General features: G+C 39.5%; 1 protein-coding gene across 2 annotated transcripts in view; it reads left to right on the top strand.

The window, feature by feature from the left end:
• TARS3 (threonyl-tRNA synthetase 3) overlaps positions 1–17978 on the top strand; it is a 59743-nt gene that overhangs the window by 38828 nt on the left and 2937 nt on the right. For both annotated transcript variants that reach the window (XM_047737805.1, XM_047737804.1), the window contains 5 exons: positions 3159–3296; positions 6844–6921; positions 7006–7106; positions 14194–14298; positions 17623–17695. In XM_047737805.1, coding sequence (XP_047593761.1) covers positions 3159–3296; positions 6844–6921; positions 7006–7106; positions 14194–14298; positions 17623–17695 — 495 coding nt within the window. The remainder of the gene's footprint in view (positions 1–3158; positions 3297–6843; positions 6922–7005; positions 7107–14193; positions 14299–17622; positions 17696–17978) is intronic.

Raw genomic sequence — 17978 nt, 5'->3', positions numbered from 1 at the left:
AAGAAAAATCATAAGAGTAAAACATAATTTCATTTTCCTTTTGAGTTTTCTGAATTATGCTTGATGGTTGAAGGAAAAATTATAACACTGATATGGTTCTGAGCATATGTAAGAGGAAATGTGTAAGAAAATTATCCTATATGTGGAGTAAAGGAGGTAAGGTTCCTATACTCGAATTGGCAAAATGATGACGGCAGTAGGCTGTTATGTAATACCTAGAAAAACCACTAAAAAAAGATACACAGATATATGCTTAAAAATAGATAAAATGGAATTTTAAAAAATATAACATTAAGCCAAGGAAAAGCAGGAAAAAGAAAACAGAAATGAGTAATAAGACCATACAAGAAGGAAACAATAAAAACAACACAAAAGACGAACTTAAAGCTTAACATTTTTAAATGTAGATGGTTAAAATAACCAATTAAAATGGAAATATATTAAAATGTATGGAGCACAGCAAAAGCAGTGCTAAAAAGTAAACAGATAGCACTAAATGCATATATTATAAAAGCAGAAAAGTCTCAAATCAATATCTAGGCTCTCATCTCAAGACCTAGAAAAAAAGAAGAGCAAAATAAACCCAAAATAACAAGGAAGGATGGGTTAAAGACCAGAGCAGAAATCAATGAAATTGAAGACAGAAAAGCAATGGAAAAAAATAATGAGACAAAAAACTGTTTCCTTAAAAAGATTTAGAAATTGGCAAACTTCCTTCAAGACTAACAAAGAAAAAAGTTGGGAAGACACAAATTACCAATATCAGGAATCAATAGGGGATATCACTAAAGACCTTGAAGACATAAAAAACATAATAAATTACTATAATAACTGTACGGGTCACCTGGGTGGCTCAGTTGTTAATTGTCTGCTTTCAGCTCAGGTCACGATCCCAGGGTCCTAGGATCAAGCCCTGCATCGGGCTCCCTGCTCAGTGGAAAGCCTGCTTCTCCCTCTCCCATTTCCCCTGCTTGTGTTCCCTCTCTCTCTGTCAAATAAATAAAATCTTAAAAAAATAAATAACTATACATAAATTAGTTTGATAACTTCGTTGGAATGTACTAATTCCTTGAAAAGCACAAACTACCACAAATCACCTGATAGGAAATAAATCATTTGAAAAACCCCATCACTATTAAGGAAATAGAATTTGTAATTTAAAAATTCCCCCAAAATGGAATCTCCAGGCTCAGGTTTTTTTCACTGGAGAATTCTATTGAACATTTAAAGAAGAATTAGTACCAATTCTATACACTCTGTTCTGAAATAGGAGAGAATACTTCCTAGTTCATTTTATGAAACTAGTATTAACTGATACTAAAACCAGACAGAACCACAGACCAGCATCCCACATGAATACAGTTGCAAAAGTCCTTAATATACTATTAACAAATAGAATTCCACAATATATTAAAATAATTACACATCATTAGCACTTGAGGTTTAGCCTTCAGGGATGTGAGGCTGATTCAGTGTCAGAAAATCTGTCAATGTAATCTACCATATGACAGGCCCATTGGTGGGAATATAAAATTCAACAACATTTGGGCATTTTCTTAAAAACTTAAACACACACCTACCATATGACCCAGCCATCTTACTCCTTTTTTCCCCCCAAGAGAAAAAGAAAGCCCACGTCCATGCAAAGACTTGAACACAAACGTTCATTGCAGCTTTATTCAAGATAGCTGAACTATAGAAACAACCCTAATATCCAATAATAGATGGATGTAAAAAGTAACTGTGGTACTTGTACCAATGGAAAATTACTCAGCCATAGGGAGGAATGATCTATGGACACACATAACATGGGTTTATCTCAAAATAATTATGCTGAGTGAAGAAAGCCAGTCACAACTAGAGCATGTGCTGCGTGATTTCACAGATGAAAACTGAAAAAGTCAAACTGGTCCATAGTGACAGAATACAGATCCTTGCCTGTGCCCCCCGCCCCTTCCTAAAGGGCTCTAGTTTTGTTGGCCCTATTCTGTTTGCATTTAAACGTGCCCTCCTTTCTCCCCACCCTCACGGGCCCTAACTCTGATCCTGCTGCACTCTCTGGGACCTCATTTATGTTCCAAGCTCAGCTGCCAGTCTCACCTGCATCTCAGCTCTCCTTCCTAAGCTCCAGATCTCCACTTCACAGGGCCTGGTAGACCTGTCTACCTGGCCATCACAAGCATCCTCACATCTGCCACATCTAAAATTAGCCCCTGTTTCTGCCTCCCATGCCACTGCCTCTGCCTCCCCTATTCACTTTCTCAGGGGATGCACCAACATCCTCCCCACTGCCCAGGCCAGGAGTCCAGGTGTCTGGTACTCTTCACTCCTCATGTCCAGTTAGTCGCCCTATTGATAACTCTCCTTAAGTGTATTATCCATTCCTGAATAATTTTATTCATTCTTAAATTTCCAGCATCCAGCACAAATTCCTTGCATTCCAGCTACTTCTTTCCAGTTCAAACCACCATGACCTCACTCCCATAGGACCCTCCCAGCTTCCCAACAGGCCTGCCTTTTAGTCTTACCAATCTTTGCCCCATACTTTAAAGGAACAGATTGAATTGTACTAGTCTCTTGCTGAAGAAATCTCCATTGGTTTCCCATTGCTCTCAGGCTAAAAAGGGCAGACATTACGCTGGCTTTGAAGATCCTTAATTTTCTCTGGCCCCTGCCTGCCTCTAGCCTGATCACCTACCACCCTTCTGTGCCCTCTTCCCTGTGATACACAGCTCCGTCCCACAGCAGCTTCCTGTGGCTCCCTGGTTGTAGCCTGCTCCTCTGTCCTCTGGGTCTTTACTCTTAGTATTTCCTCTGCTCCAAAAACTGTGCCCTGGCTTTCCATTGAGAACTCTTAACTTACCCTCTGGCTGCAGTTTGGCTATCACTTCCTCTGGACAGCGGCCCTTCCCCCTATTGTGTGGCACTGCTCATGGTGAGGTAGCCTTGCCTGTTTTTTTGTCTCCCCTCACCCCTACCTCAACACTGGACTGGGAGCTGCTGCTCACACCTGACATATGGTGGGCATTCCCTGAATATTTGGTTAAGGAGTAGAGGAACAACCAAAACAGTCTCACCGACTATACCATAAAAACATACTTTATTTTTAAATTTAATTTGGTGTTAACTCTAGAATATTTTGTTTGCTCTCATTTCAGATTGAAGAAGAAATAAATGGCTGTTTGCAGTTTTTGCAATCTGTTTATTCAACATTTGGCTTCTCCTTTCAATTAAATTTGTCAACAAGGCCTGAAAACTTCCTAGGCGAGGTTGAGATATGGGATGAAGCTGAAAAGGTAGGGGGAGACAAAGTGCACACCTTCCTTTCTGGGAGCATGGAAACCACCGGAATGACTGCAGTTACCTTGCGTGAGGCGGATGTCATGCTTTGAAATAGAAATATTTAAATTGGAAGTTATGGGGTAAATATGCAGATTGTAGAACGTGGCTGTCCAGTTTTCTTCCTAATAGTGATAATAACACATTTTTTTTCAAATAGTATAAGGTTTATATCAGGTTTTTATTTATACTCTTTCAGTGTCAGTCACTAATAACCACTTTCCTAAGTTTTAAAAGGAATCCTCTAATTTGCAGGCACTCTTGGTGTTGTGTGCAGCTTATTTTAACCTGTTGCCTATTGAGCTGTCTTAGTGTGACTCATAGATACAGACACACACACCGATGCTTGAATCCCCTCCACAGTCACAGCCTCTGGTGCCATCTTCTCTCCAGACACACCGAGAGACACGCCTGTCACATTTCAGCTTTGGAAAACCAAGATTAAGGAGCTCATCATTCTCCTCTCTCTCTCTCTCTTTCTTCTTACTAAATGTGAAAAGAATACAGTATATTTCCTGCATCAGTCTTTATTTGAAATGAGGATGGTATTACGGCCAGACACCACAGGAGTGCCTAAACCCTGACCTGCCTGTTAGTCCACCTCTTCATGGAATACTGATCACACAGACCATGTAAGGACTTAAGAATCAGAGGAACACTGTACGGAGAGTGTGACAGTTAGTTTTCTGTTAGGTACTGAGGCAGGCAGAGACTGGGTAGAAGCAATTTCAGCTTGAGATCTGATTAGGGCCTTCTCCTCCCCTCTGTCCCATGCCCATCCTAAAGGCACCTTCTTCCATATCTGTAGCGTGGAGGAAGAAAGTCAGCCTAGACAGCCTTCCCCTGACTAGCCATATGGAAGTAGGAAGAGCAAAAGAGTGCACAAAGCTTGACTCTGGAATATCCTTTGCCTAGTTTCAAAGGTTACCTCCATGAATGAATTACAGAAGAAGCATTTAGGTCTGAAATGGTGATGATGATGACGATGATGGTGATAACACCTACTGCATAAGGTTATGGTGGGCTTAAGTGGAATAATTTACATGAGGAATTTGTCATAGTGCCAGGCACATATAAGTGTTAAGGAAATGTTAGGTGTTGGTATTATTAATAGTAGTAGTGTTATCATTATTATCACTCCACACATGGAGTGCTGGGGGCCAAAAAGTGGGTGAACCAGTTGTGGGCCTGGCACGGGGAGAATGGGCTCGGCAGTCTCACCGTCTTTTTGCTCTCTTTTAACTCATTGATTGTTCCCTCAGGAGATGGGAATCCTTCTACTCTGGGGAATTTCTCCCATGATGTCTACCTCTGATCTGGGAATCAGTGAGATGAAAAAAAATACACACACACACACACACACACACACACACACACACATATACATATCTATATTCAAAAAAAATTTTTTTTGTCTTAAGATGTCTCTGAAATGGTTTGAAAGAGATAGTAGTTAAGTCAGCTCCAAGGCCACATTGTTCCTGGGTCATCAATTCACGGTTACCTTATTTCTTATCTCAGATTGTGTGTAGTTATGGAACCCAGCAGAACTCACTGGAGCTGTGCAGTGTAACCATCAGATGACAGCTTGTCCAAATAACCAGAATGTCAGGAGCAAAAAATTCCCTAGATTTGAATGACGTGAGTCCTATTTTCTAGTAAGTTTCATCAAGAAATCTGTGACCTGAAGAAAAGCCACTTTTTCTTGTGAAAATTAAAATCCACAAGAAATAGTTTAATGTTCCGGCTCTCCAATTTTTTAATTTAACCTAAACTTGGTTATAGGGTTCCCTCTCATATAAATGTGAAGGGGGTCTGGGCTGCTGCTTCAGCAGACCTGATCTGGACTCTGCTCCTGGAATCTATGTAAATCCACCTGCTACTTGGAGTTGGAATAACCCCTCTCCAAATCTCTCCTGCATCTTACTTTTCCAGCATTCTAATGAGTCATTAAGATCTCTAAGAACATTCCAAGCCCACACCCACAAAATTTCAAGCAAATAAATATGTTTAGAGCCCAGGATGTACCACAACATAGACCCACAGTACTATTGGGAGCCAGAGACTTGGTTTACCTGGGAAAGAATAACCAGCCAGAAGAGCAGAAAAAGAGATATTGATTTCTCCTCTACTAGGATGCAGGCATTGTCCACAGATGTGAATTAGAGCAGTTCAGTCTCCCCTCAGAGATACACGTCCTCCCGTATCTTGCATAAATTGAAAGCTTTCTTAGCCTTGGCTGTTCCTACCAGGCCATCTGATCACTGTGTCTTCAGATGCCCAGTGAGGATCAGTGCCCTTTACTTTATGCTTTCCCCCTAAAACTGGCCCTTCTTTGGTTTTTTAATTCCCTGGGAGTCTCCTAAATTCTCCCCATCACTTAGTTGCCTTCTGCAGCACAGCTTCATTTTCTCTGCGGATATATCCCAGTATCTCTTCTCCTTGCAGAAGCAGTGTAAGGCAGAGGCTAGCCTCCCAGCCTGGGAAGTGAATCTTTGATGGTGGACTTCTCCAGTCCTACGTAGAATGCAAGCTGTTCTAGTAGTATCAGGCCCATGAGGGAGCCTCCTGGGATCTCAGCCAAGACCAGCACCTAACACACCCCTAACTGAGATCCTGGAGAAGACTGCCAGGACCCCACAGGTCAGCTTTCTTGATGACTCTGGCTTCGGACCCCAGGCACCACCACTGCTTTGACTTCCCTGTCAGCAGTCTACTACCAAATGTCAACCCCTTCATGGGCACAGATAGATTGAGGTGATGACAAGACTTTGGATACTGGTTTGGCAGTACTCTGGCCAGGGACTTAGGAATGCCCAGATGCTTCCCAGGGAAGCTATATCCATAGGAAATAGCTAAAAAACTCAAAGACACTTACATTAATACTTATACCCAAACACCATCATTTCTTGAGGGTTTTCACTACAGGCTATCGTTAAAGAATTTATGTGGCTTAGGCTGAAGATCAAAGTGGGCCTCCTGCTCCTACCCACTATAAAACATTAAGGACGCCTCTCCCCAGCTACATGTATAGAGGTATGGAAAAGCAAGAGACAGTGGCAAGGCCCTTCCTCTTGGCTTTCTTGCCCACCTAAACACAGAATGGAAGGGAGGACACGCAGTGGATAAAGGAGAAGGATCAAAGTCTTCATGCCTTTTAATGAGTGGAGGCCTTACCTACAAAGAGCTGGGAAGTGTGTAGGCAGAGGGGGCCTGCATTGGCTTCCCTCAACACTTGTCTGGAATTCACTGTAACAGCTTAGCACATTGTCTTTTAATTTTTCCAGTTACAGTGTGTATGAGAGCAAGTACTATCTTAATCATCATTATGTAGTCCCTGCTCAGTAACTTATTGGATATAAAACACACGCAACAAATAAATGTTAAGCTAAAATAGAATATAATTAAGATTTGTAATAACTTACTTTTTTGAGTTATGTGGCAAAAATATAGAGTACAATGATGTATAAGTTTTAAATGTTCTCTTCTTTTAAAAAAAAATAGCAACTACAGAACAGCTTGGTGGAATTTGGAAAACCATGGAAGATGAACCCAGGAGATGGAGCATTTTATGGCCCCAAGGTAAGTAGATTGTATACCTCAAAAAGAGTAAAATTTAAAGGAAAAATGAAAGCTGTCTTTAAGTAAACATCATTTAATTTACAGATTGATATAAAAATCAAGGATGCTATTGGCAGATATCATCAATGTGCCACAATTCAGCTGGACTTCCAACTACCTATTAGATTTAATCTTACATATGTTAGGTGAGTAATTGAATATGACAAGTAATGTAGTACTAATATGACAATCTTTTGTCATTTGAGCATTAGCAATGCAAAAATAAACATCAATACATAGACCAGTAAATATCTAGTACTGCATGTGCAATATACTCATATATTTTTTATATATATTATTTTCTCAAGTTTTTATTTTTCAAGTTTTTATTTGAATTCCAGTTAGTTCATGTACAGTGTAATACCAGTTCCAGGTGTACAAGTTAGTGACTCAAACTTTCATACAACACAGCTCAGCACAAGTGCACTCCTTAATCCCCATCACCTACTTCACCCATCCCCCTATCCTGTCCCTTCTGGTAACCATCAGTTTGTTCTCTACTGTTTCTTGATTTGTCTGTTTCTTGATTTGTCTCTTTTTCTCCCCCTACCCCTTTGCTTGTTTGTTTTGTTTCTGAAATCCCATGTATGACTGTCTCTCTCTGACTTATTTCGCTTAGCATAATTCTCTCTATCTCCATCCATGTTGTTGCAAATGGCAAGGTTTCATTCCTTTTTTATGGACGAATAATATTCCATTGTATATATATACCACTTCTTTTAAAAAGGTTTTTATTTATTTGAGAGAGACAGAGAGAGGGAGCACAAGCAGGGGCAGAGGCAGAGGGAGAAGCAGACTCCCCACTGAGCAAGGAGCCTGACACCAGGCTTGATTCCAGGACCCCAGGATCATGACCTGAGCTGAAGGCAGACATTTAACAAACTGAGCCACCCAGGCACCCCTTCCTCTTCCTCTGTATCCATTCATTGATCGATGCACTCTTTGGCTGTTTGCCTAGTTTGGCTATTGTAGATAATGCTGCAGTAAACATCAGGGTGCATGTAGCCCTTTGAATTAGTATTTTTGTATTCTTTGGATAAATACCTAGTAGTGCAATTGCTGGATCATAGGGTAATTCTATTTTTAACATTTTGAGGAACTTCCATACTGTTTTCCACAGCAGCTGTACCAGTTCGTATTCCCACCAACAGTACAAGAGGGTTCCCCTTTCTTCATATCCTTTCCATTACCTGTTGTTTCTTGTGTTGTTGATTAAGCCATTCTGACAGGTATGATGTAGTTTTGATTTGCATTTGATTTCATTGTAGTTTTGATTTGCATCTCCTTGAAGGTGAGTGATATTGAGGATCTTTTCATGTGTCTGTTGGCCATCTGGATGCCTTCTTTGGAAAAATGTCGATTCATGTCTTCTGCCCATTTTTTAAATTGGATTACTTGTTTTTTTGTGTGTTGATTTGTATGAAAATTCTTTATGTATTTTGGAGACTAAGCCTTTATTAGATACATCATTTGCAAATATCTTCTCCCATTCAGTAGGCTACGATTTAGTTTTGTTTCCTTCATTGTCAGAAGCTCTTTATTTTGATTTAGCCCAATAGTTTATTTTTTATTTTGTTTCCCTTGCTTCAGAAGACATTTCTAGAAAGAAGTTACTATGGTTATTGTCAAAGAGTTACTGCCTGTGTCTTCTTCTAGGATTTTTATGGTTTTGGATCTGACATTTAGGTCTTTAATCCATTTTGAATTTATTTGGTGTAAGGAAGTAGTCCAGTTTTTGTTTTTTGCACATAGCTGTCCAGTTTTCCCAACACTGGTTGTTGAAGAGACTATCTTTTCCCATTGGATGGTATTTCCTGCTTTGTTGAACATTAATTGACCATGTAATTGTAGATTCGTTTCAGGGTTTTCAGTTCTTTTCTATTGATCTGTTTTTGTTCCAACACCATACTGTTTTGATTACTACAGCTTTGTAATATAACTTGAAGTCCAGAATTGTGATGCCTCTACCTTTGTTTTTCTTTTTTAAGATTGCTTTGGCTATTTGGGTTCCATACAAATTTAGGATTGTTTGTTCTAGCTCTGAAGAATGCTGTTGGTATTTTGGTAGGGGTTGCATTACATGTGCAGATTGCTTTGGGTAGTATGGACATTTTAACAATATTTGTTCTTCCAATCTATGAGCATGGAATGTCTTTCCATTTCTTTTTGTCACCTTCAACTTCTTCCATCAGTGTTTTATAGTTTTCAGAGTACAGGTCTTTCATCTCTTTGGGCAGGTTCATTCTTGGGTATCTTATTGTTTTTGGTGCCATTGTAAATGGGATTGATTCCTTAATTTTCTGCCGCTTTATTATTAGTGTATAGAAATGCAACAGATTTCTGTACATTGATTTTATATCCCATGCATTTGCTGAACTCATGTATCAGTTCTAGCAGTTTTTTGGTGGATTCTTTGGGGTTTTCTACACAGAGTATCATGTAATCTGTAAATTGTGAAAGTTTTACTTCTTCCTTGCTAATTCGAATGCCTTATATTTCTTTTTGTCATCTGATTGCTGAGGCTAGGACTTCCAGTACTCTGTTGAATAAAAGTGGTGAGAGTGGACATCCCTGTCTTGTTCCTGACTGTAGAGGAAAAGCACTCATTTTTTCCCTATTAAGGATGATATTAGCCATAGGTTTTTCAAATATGGCCTTTATGATGTTTCCTCTAAACCTACTTTATTCACTTTTTTTTAATCATGAATGGGTATTGTACTTTGTAAAGTGCTTTTTCTGCATCTATTGAAATAATCACATGGTTCATATTCCTTTCATTAATGTGATGTATCATGTTGATTGATATGTGAATATCGAACCACCCTTGCAACTCAGGAATAAATCTCACTTGATTGTGGTGAACATTTTTTTTTTTTAACACATTGTTGGATTCAGTTTGCAAATATTTTGTTGAGGATTTTTTGCATCTATGTTCACCAGAGATATTAACCTATAGTTCTCTCTCCTTTTTTTTTTTTTTTATGGTATCTTTATCTGGTTTTGTTATCAGAGTTATGCTGGCTTCATGGAATGAATTTGGAATTTTTCCTTCCTTTATTTTTTTGGGGAATAGTTTGAGAAGAATAGGTATTAACTCTTCTTTAAATGCGTGGTGGAATTTACCTGTGAAGCCATCTAGTACTGGACTTTTGTTTGTTTGGAATTTTTCATTACTGATTCCATTTCTTTGCTGGTTATCAGTCTGTTCAAGTTTTCTATTTCTTCCTGTTTTAGTTTTGGTGATTTATATGTTTCTAGAAATGTATGCATTTCTTCTAGGTTGTCCAATTTGTTGGCATATAGTTTTTCATAATGTTCTCTTATAATTTGTTTTATTTTTGTGGTGTTGGTTGATATTTCTTCTCTCTCACTTGTGATTTTATTTATTTGGGTCCTTTCTCTTTTCTTTTTGGTAAGTATAACCAGAGGTATATTAATTTTATTAATTTTTTTAAAAAATCAGCTCTTAGTTTCATTGATCTGTTCTATTGTTTCAGTTTCTATATCATTTATTTCTGCTCTAATCTTTATTATTTCCTTCTGCTGGTGTTAGGTTTCCTTTGTTCTTTTTTCCAGCTCCATTCTTTTTTCCAGCTCCATTCTTTTTTTCCAACCTTACATTAAGTGTAAGGTTAGGTTATTCATTTGAGATTTTTCTTGCTTCTTGATGTAGTCCTTTATTGCTATAAACTCCCCTCTTATGACCACTTCACTGCATCCCAAAGATTTTGGACACTTATGATTTCATTTTCATTTGTTTCCATGTATTTTTCAATTTCTTCTTTTATTTTCTGGTTGGCCCATTCATTTTTTTAGTACCATGTTATTCAACTTGCATGTATTTGTGGTCTTTCAGAATTTTTCTTGTGGCTGAGTTCTATTTTCACAGCATTGTGGTCAGAAAAAGTACATGGTGTGATTTTGATTTTTTTTAAATTTGTTGAGGCCTATTTTGTGACCTAATATGTGATCTGTTCTGGAGAATGTTCCATGTGCACTTGAAAATAATATGTATTCTGCTGTCTTAGGATGTAATGTTCTGAATATATCTGTTAAGTTCATTTGCTTCTGTGTGTCATTCAAAGCTGTCGTTTCTTGTTCTGTTTAGATGATCCATCCATTGATGTGAGTGGGATGTTAAAGTTCCATAATATTATTGTGTTATTATCAATGAGTTCCTTTATCTTTGTTATTAATTATTTTACATATTTGGATGCTCCTGTATTGGGTGCATAACTATTTACAATTGGTGTATCTTCTTGTTGGATCGTCCCCTTTATGATTATATAGTGTCCTTCTTTGCCTCTTGTTACAGTCTTGTTTTAAAGTTTAGTTTGTCCAGTGTAAGTATTGTTACACTGGCTTTCTTTTAACATCTATTTGTGTGATAAATGTTTCTTCATCCTCTCACTTTCAATCTGCAGATGTTTTAAGGTCTAAACTGAGACTCTTGTAGGCAGTGTTTGATGGTTATTTTTTTAATCCATTATGACACCCTGTGTCTTTTGATTGGAGCATTTAGCCCATCTACATTCAAAGTAATTATTGATAGATATGTATTTGTTGGCATTTTATTACTTGTTTTGTAGTTGTTTCTGGAGATTTTCACTGATCCTTTCTGTCTTTCATGTTCTGCTGATTTTGTTTGGTGATGTATTTGGATTACTTTGTCTTTATTCTTTACATGTTTGTTTACTGGTTTTGATATATGATTACTATTAGGTTTGCATATAACCTCCTCTGCATATAGCAGTCTATATTAAAGTGATGGTTGTTTAAGTTTGAATCCATTCTTTTCTCCTCTCCTCCCCATGTTTTAGGCACCTGTTTTAGGCATATCCTTTTTTTGTGAATTCTTTGACTGATTTTTTTTACAGAAATATTTTTACTGCTTTCGTGTTTCCCACCTTTATACTATCACTTTTGGTCTCTCTTTTCTACTCAAAGAGCCCCCTTTAGTATTTTTTGTAGGGCTGGTTTAGTGGTCATGAACTCCTTCCATCCTTGTTTGTGAAACTTTTTATCTCTCCTTCTATTCTGGTGGGGTCTTTGCCTGGTTTGGGGATCAGGGTAATACTGTCTTCATAAAGAGTCTGGAAGCTTTCCTTCTGTTTCTATTTTTTGAAACAGCTTCAGGAGAATAGGTATTATTTTTCTTTGAGTGTTTGGTAGAATTCCCTAGGGATTCCATCAGGTCCTTGGCTCTTGTTTTTTGGGAGGTTTTTGATCACTGCTTCAATCTCGTTACTAGACATTGGTCTATTCAGGTTATCGATTTCTTCCTAATGCAGGTTTGGAAGTTTATAGGTTTCCAGGAATGCATCCATTTTTACTCAGCCTTGAAAAAGAATGAGATCTTGCCTTTTGCAACAACATGGGTAGAGCTAGAGAGTATAATGCCAAGCAAAATAAGCCAGTCAGAGAATGACAAATACCATATGATATCATTCATACATGGAAACAAAACAAATGAACAAAGGAAGAAAAAGAGACAAACCAAAAAACAGACTCTTGATTATTGGAGGACAAACAGATGGTTACCAGAGGGTTGGTGGGTAGGGGATTAAGGGGATGAAGGGGATTAAGAGTCACTGTCATGATGAGCACTGATTAATATATGGAATTACTGAATCACTATATTGTACACCTGAAACTAATATAACACTGTATGTTAACTACACTGGAATTTTTTTTAGAAATCCATCAAAGTAGGAGAAGGAAATGTAGTGAATATTTTTGTTATATTGGAGAAGTTTCTTTCTTTACATAATGTTACTGTTAAAATTCATAAAGGAAAAAGACAACTTTGGGCATCTGGATGGCTCAGTGAGTTAAGCATCTGCGTTCAGCTCAGGTCATGATCTCAGGGCTCCCTGTTCAGAGGGAAATCTGCTTCTCCCGCTCCCTTCGTCCCTCCCCTCCACTCGTATTCTCTCTCACTGTCTCTCTCTCTCTCTCAAATAAATAAATAAATAAATAGATAGATAGATAGAAGATAGAGAAAGAAAGACAGCTTTGATTTGCCCAAAATTAAAAACTTATGATAGAAAAGATAGTATAAAAACGGGCAAAGGACAAGTAAATAAATGTGCTTGGAAGAAGTATTTTCAATTTCCCACATTAGAAAAGGAGTTAATTTCCTTAATGTATCTTTATATATTTGTTTACTGTATATATATGTGTGTGTATGTGTATATATACATATATATATATAAAATACTATATATAGACACTTTTGCACATATATGTTTAAAAATTATCACCCCCACTCCAACTAGACAATGGACAAGGGACAGCATAGAGCTTTTACTGAAGTAAAAGAAATATAAGCAATTGGGGCACCTGGGTGGCTCAGTGGGTTAAAGCCTCTGCCTTTGGCTCAGGTCATGATCTTAGGGTCCTGGGATCGAGTTCTGCATCGGGCTCTCTGCTCAGCAGGGAGCCTGCTTCCCCCTCTCTCTCTGCCTGCCTCTCTGCCTACTTGTGATCTCTGCCTGCCAAATAAATAAATAAAATCTTTTAAAAAAAAGAAATATGAGCAATCATTGAACATGTAAATTGATATTCAACTTAACTAATTACAGCAGTGCAAATTTTTTTCAAATTTCATTTTCTGTCTTTATAACTCACAAATGATTCATCCCATGATTCATCTTTAGTGTTTATGAGATAAGAACAAAATAAGAACAAAATCTGTTTTTTTAAAGATTTATTCATTTTAGAGACAGAGAGAGTGTAGGGTTGGGGTGGGGGAAAGGGACAGGGAGAGAGAGAATCTCAAGCAGGCTCCCTGCTGAGCGCAGAGCCCGACCTGGGGCTCCATCCCAGGACCCTGAGATCATCGACTGAGCGGAAACTAAGAGTCCGTCCTTCAACTGACTACACCACCCAGGTGCCCCAAGAAAAATTTTGAAAAAATTATGATTTGTAAGATTGCCTGTCGTATTACTAAACTGAGAGTAGCCAGTAGTTTAGAATAAAAGATAATCAGTAGACTTATAGTAGAAATAGTGCCCTAATATTACCTTGCTTTTTCCTACATAATATACTTCATTTTTGTTTGGTTCGTATTATTATCTCTAATACATGGCACATTATATGCTTAAAGATGATTTATGAGGAATCAATTGTTTTTCCTAGTTCAGGAGAATAACTTTTAAATAGAAGGCAAGAAGATAAAGTTATGACTGAATCTTAAGAGAATACATAAATGTTTAATTTCCATCCTTTTAGTAAGGATGGAGATGATAAGCGGAACCCCGTGATCATTCATCGAGCCATTTTGGGGTCAGTGGAGAGAATGATAGCCATCCTGTCGGAAAACTATGCAGGGAAGTGGTAAGTAATACAGAAAAGAAAAACTGTCTATCATTTTGAAATATCCTATCTAACAAGATAGGATTACTGCAAAAAAAAAAAAAAAAAAATCGGTGGCTCCTGCATTGTAATTAGCAAGTATCCAAACACCGAGTGGTCAACTCTTGTTGAATCTACCAGGTCAGGAAACCAAAACAAAGAAGACAAAAGCAGTGTGGCCTAAAACTGTATCATTTACCTTTCAGGGCATGCGGTAGAATTGAAGAGTTATCTTTTCACCTATGTCAAGCCCTTTAAAGATCTAGTTGTGTCTGGTGACCCTGGGAGTACCATTCCACCTCCTGCTGAATGGCCATCCCTCTTTCAGCCCGTGTTGTTCACCTCCTGGGGGTCCCCAGTCAACATAGGGAGAAAAGCACCTAAACCTGGCTCAGAAATGGCTCTGAATGATACTTTGGCACAAACCCAATGAGGACAGCTACAGTACCACTTAGGAAAGAAGTGTGGCAGGGAAATAAGTGTATCTCACAGTCCTCTTCCCTTGGAAGGCAAAACGGCCAGACCCATGGAGTTACAGCCATGACTGGGCTCTGGTGACTGCTTTGACCTAGAAGTAATTCGATTGGAAAGTAGATGACAAGTAGATTTGGGGGAGAGGAAGGTGGATCATCACTCAGAATGGCCCTTGAAGGTGGGGTCACCCACCCCAAACCCTTACTGTGGGTTGTTTTTAAAGATTCAAATAAAGGAGGACCCATTCTAGGGTTACCATCAGCTTCATTCTTCCCCTAGAGACTGCTCTGTGGTTCACGAACAAAGTGGCCACTTGCGGATTTAGGATCAACAACATGCCCCCGCCCCCAAGTTCCACTTGGCTATGCCTCTTCCAAGGCCTCAATCTGCCATCAGTAGCAATCAATCCTGACCCCTTCTATGGAATCATAACCCTGGGGAACCATCAGCTTTCTGGTTCCTTCTCATCATGCAAGTGCCAGCGACTTGTCCTTGCTGGAGAAGGGATCAACTCTGGAATTTGCTTAGCTCTTCCTTCCTCCCATGCCTCTGTCAACAGCACCATGTAAATACTTACACTATTGTGTCAGAAACACAATAACGCTTCTGGCCCTGGAAGTAATTGTTTTTAGCAAAAGAAGTAAGGCGCCGAGCTGACGTTGTGAGATTTGCTGGTATTACCATGCCCCCGGGGCAGCTCGCCTTGCTGGCAGTTGAGGCACCAGGTGGCAGGTGATCCATCTTGTGGTAGCGGCATCTAATGGCAGGTAGAAATGCTGCAACCCAGCAACCCCACGTGGTATCTTCATCTCTCATCTCATTTTGAAGAAATTGACTGAGATCTGCTCATGCGGTTCAGTTCTGATTGAGTTCTGTGCTGCTGTTGCTGGTCAGGGTCCCTGTAGCTCCCATCGTTGGTCCTGGGCGCTGGATGTCCTGCTCGTGTCACTGCCACAGGTCCCTCCCAGAGCTCCATGTCTCTGCACCACCCCCACCAGAACTGACTCCATGTAGTCCTTCCCCCCAGGGACTACTCTGTCCCAAATCCAAGCACCGGCCTTGTACATGCCAGATAACGTGCCTGGACTCGAACCTGTCTGGGGCTGCTGGGAAGGCAAATGTCTAGGCGGGTACTGCAAGGTGGGAAACTCCCCAAGCAGGGAGTCTTTAAGAGGTCCTGAGTAGCTGGAGTCTGTGTGCATCCCTGAAGTTTTATTTGTGACCTTCGAGAAACGTGCTTAGGTATCATGGGGTGTCCGAGCTGTTAAAGTTACAGGTAAGCCAAAAATACAGATATGAACACACATGCTACCTAAGTATGAGTTAACACATCGACATTTCTTTATGGTTGATTCTGTTTTAAATACTTTAATGTAGGTAAGAGATGGTGGGGTCTTGCCCTAGAGTCGTGGCAGTGAATGTGCTCAAAGGCTAAAAAGAACTAGTGGGATCAGGAGATGGAGGGGAGAAGGAGGTGGTGCTGTGCACTCGGTCCTTCATCGCGCAGACTCGGGGCACAAGCTGTGCAAGCCATCGGTCAAGAGTTCAGACACCTGCCTGAGATGTGGTCGGGGCCTCCCCAAGGGCTCAAAATAGCAGTTGTTAAAATGTGGCTCCCCTGGGGATGGGGTGAGGACAGAGCTCAGAAGGAGATGTTTACTTTTCACATATCCAGTGTATTCCCATGTTTTCGCCTCTGTATTCCTATTTTACTTTTATCATTTGCGTTATTTTGCTTTTGTAATTTAAGAATAAATATATAAATATTCATAAGGTGCCGCCACATAGTAGTTCCCACTGCATTTCCTTTCACCCTCAAACGAAGTCCTGATGAAGAAATATTTCCCACATTAAACATGCTTATACCCAACTTCCCATTTTTTTTTTTAATTTCATTTTGAGATCATTGTAAATTCACATGTAGTGGTAAGAAATCATCGAGAAAGGTCCAGTATACCCTTCTGTCAGTTGTCCTCAGTGGCAGCATCTTACGAAACTCTATGCAATGTCATGACAAGGAAATTGACTTTGATACAATCTACCAACCTTATTGAGGTCTGACGAGCTCATAGGCACTTGTGTGTGTGTTGAGTTCTACAGAGTTCTATAACTGTGTACCCACCATCAGCTAAGACATAGGACAGTTCTGTTGCTTACGAGGACTCCTCGTGCTACCCTTTTATTGTCACGCACCTCCTATCCCACCCCCATCAGCATCCCTCGATAGCCACTCATCTGTTCTCCAGCTCCACAGTTTTGTCATTTCAAGAAGGTGACGTAAATGGAATCACACAGTGTGCAACTGTGTGTGACTGGCGTTAATCACTCAGTGGCATTCCCTTGAGCTCCATCCAACTCGTTTCATGTCTCAGTGGTTGGTCCCCTTTCACTGCCGATAGTGTTCCATGGTGTGGATGCACCAGTCTGACCATTCGTCCATTGAAGGACATTTGGAGTGTTTCCAGTTTGGGGCCATTATAAATAAAGCCTCTGTGAACTTTAGTGGGAAGGTGTCTGTGTGAACATGTTTTCATTTCTCTGGGATGTGCCCAGGGGTGTAATTGCCCGGTGGTGTGATACGTGATGTTTAGCCCTTCCTCCCAGTGGCTGACCTGTTCCACCTTCCCTTTCCTCCCATAATTCCCAGCTTCCCCTTTTGTGTCCCCTGTTGCTTTTTAGCTCTCGATGTGGTTTGGTTTACTTCCACACCACTCTGCTGAGTCTGCTCTCTTATGAAGTCTTACTTTTAAAAAAATCTTTGGTTATTTTTTAAAATCACATAATACTTGATCATCATTAAATTTTGAAAATATGATCTTATATATTTTTCAGGCCTTTCTGGCTGTCTCCTCGTCAGGTAATGGTCATCCCTGTGGGGCCAACTTGTGAAAAATACGCACTGCAGGTAAAATCAGAGATAGGAAAGTACATAATCATCTCAGCATGTCGTCTGTGGAGGTTATTGACTTGGAATGTTATTTGTGCCTTAAAATATTGCATAACTAATACATTACGTTAGCAACCCGAATTTTCAGTAATTGAGAGTAACATCTGAGTCACATCTCTGCAACTGGGTCAGAACTACTTTGTTTCTTAATGTTTTTGAGAAATTGGGCTTTTAAAACCTCTCCTATTTAAGTTATTCTTTTCCATAGGCCTCTCTTAAGGAAGAGCACTTGTCTGTTGCT

This window comes from Lutra lutra, chromosome 7, assembly GCF_902655055.1.
Source record: "Lutra lutra chromosome 7, mLutLut1.2, whole genome shotgun sequence".
Taxonomy (NCBI): domain Eukaryota; kingdom Metazoa; phylum Chordata; class Mammalia; order Carnivora; family Mustelidae; genus Lutra; species Lutra lutra.
The sequence above is the reverse complement of the archived record's forward strand: the minus strand, read 5'-3'. Positions and strand labels throughout refer to the sequence as shown.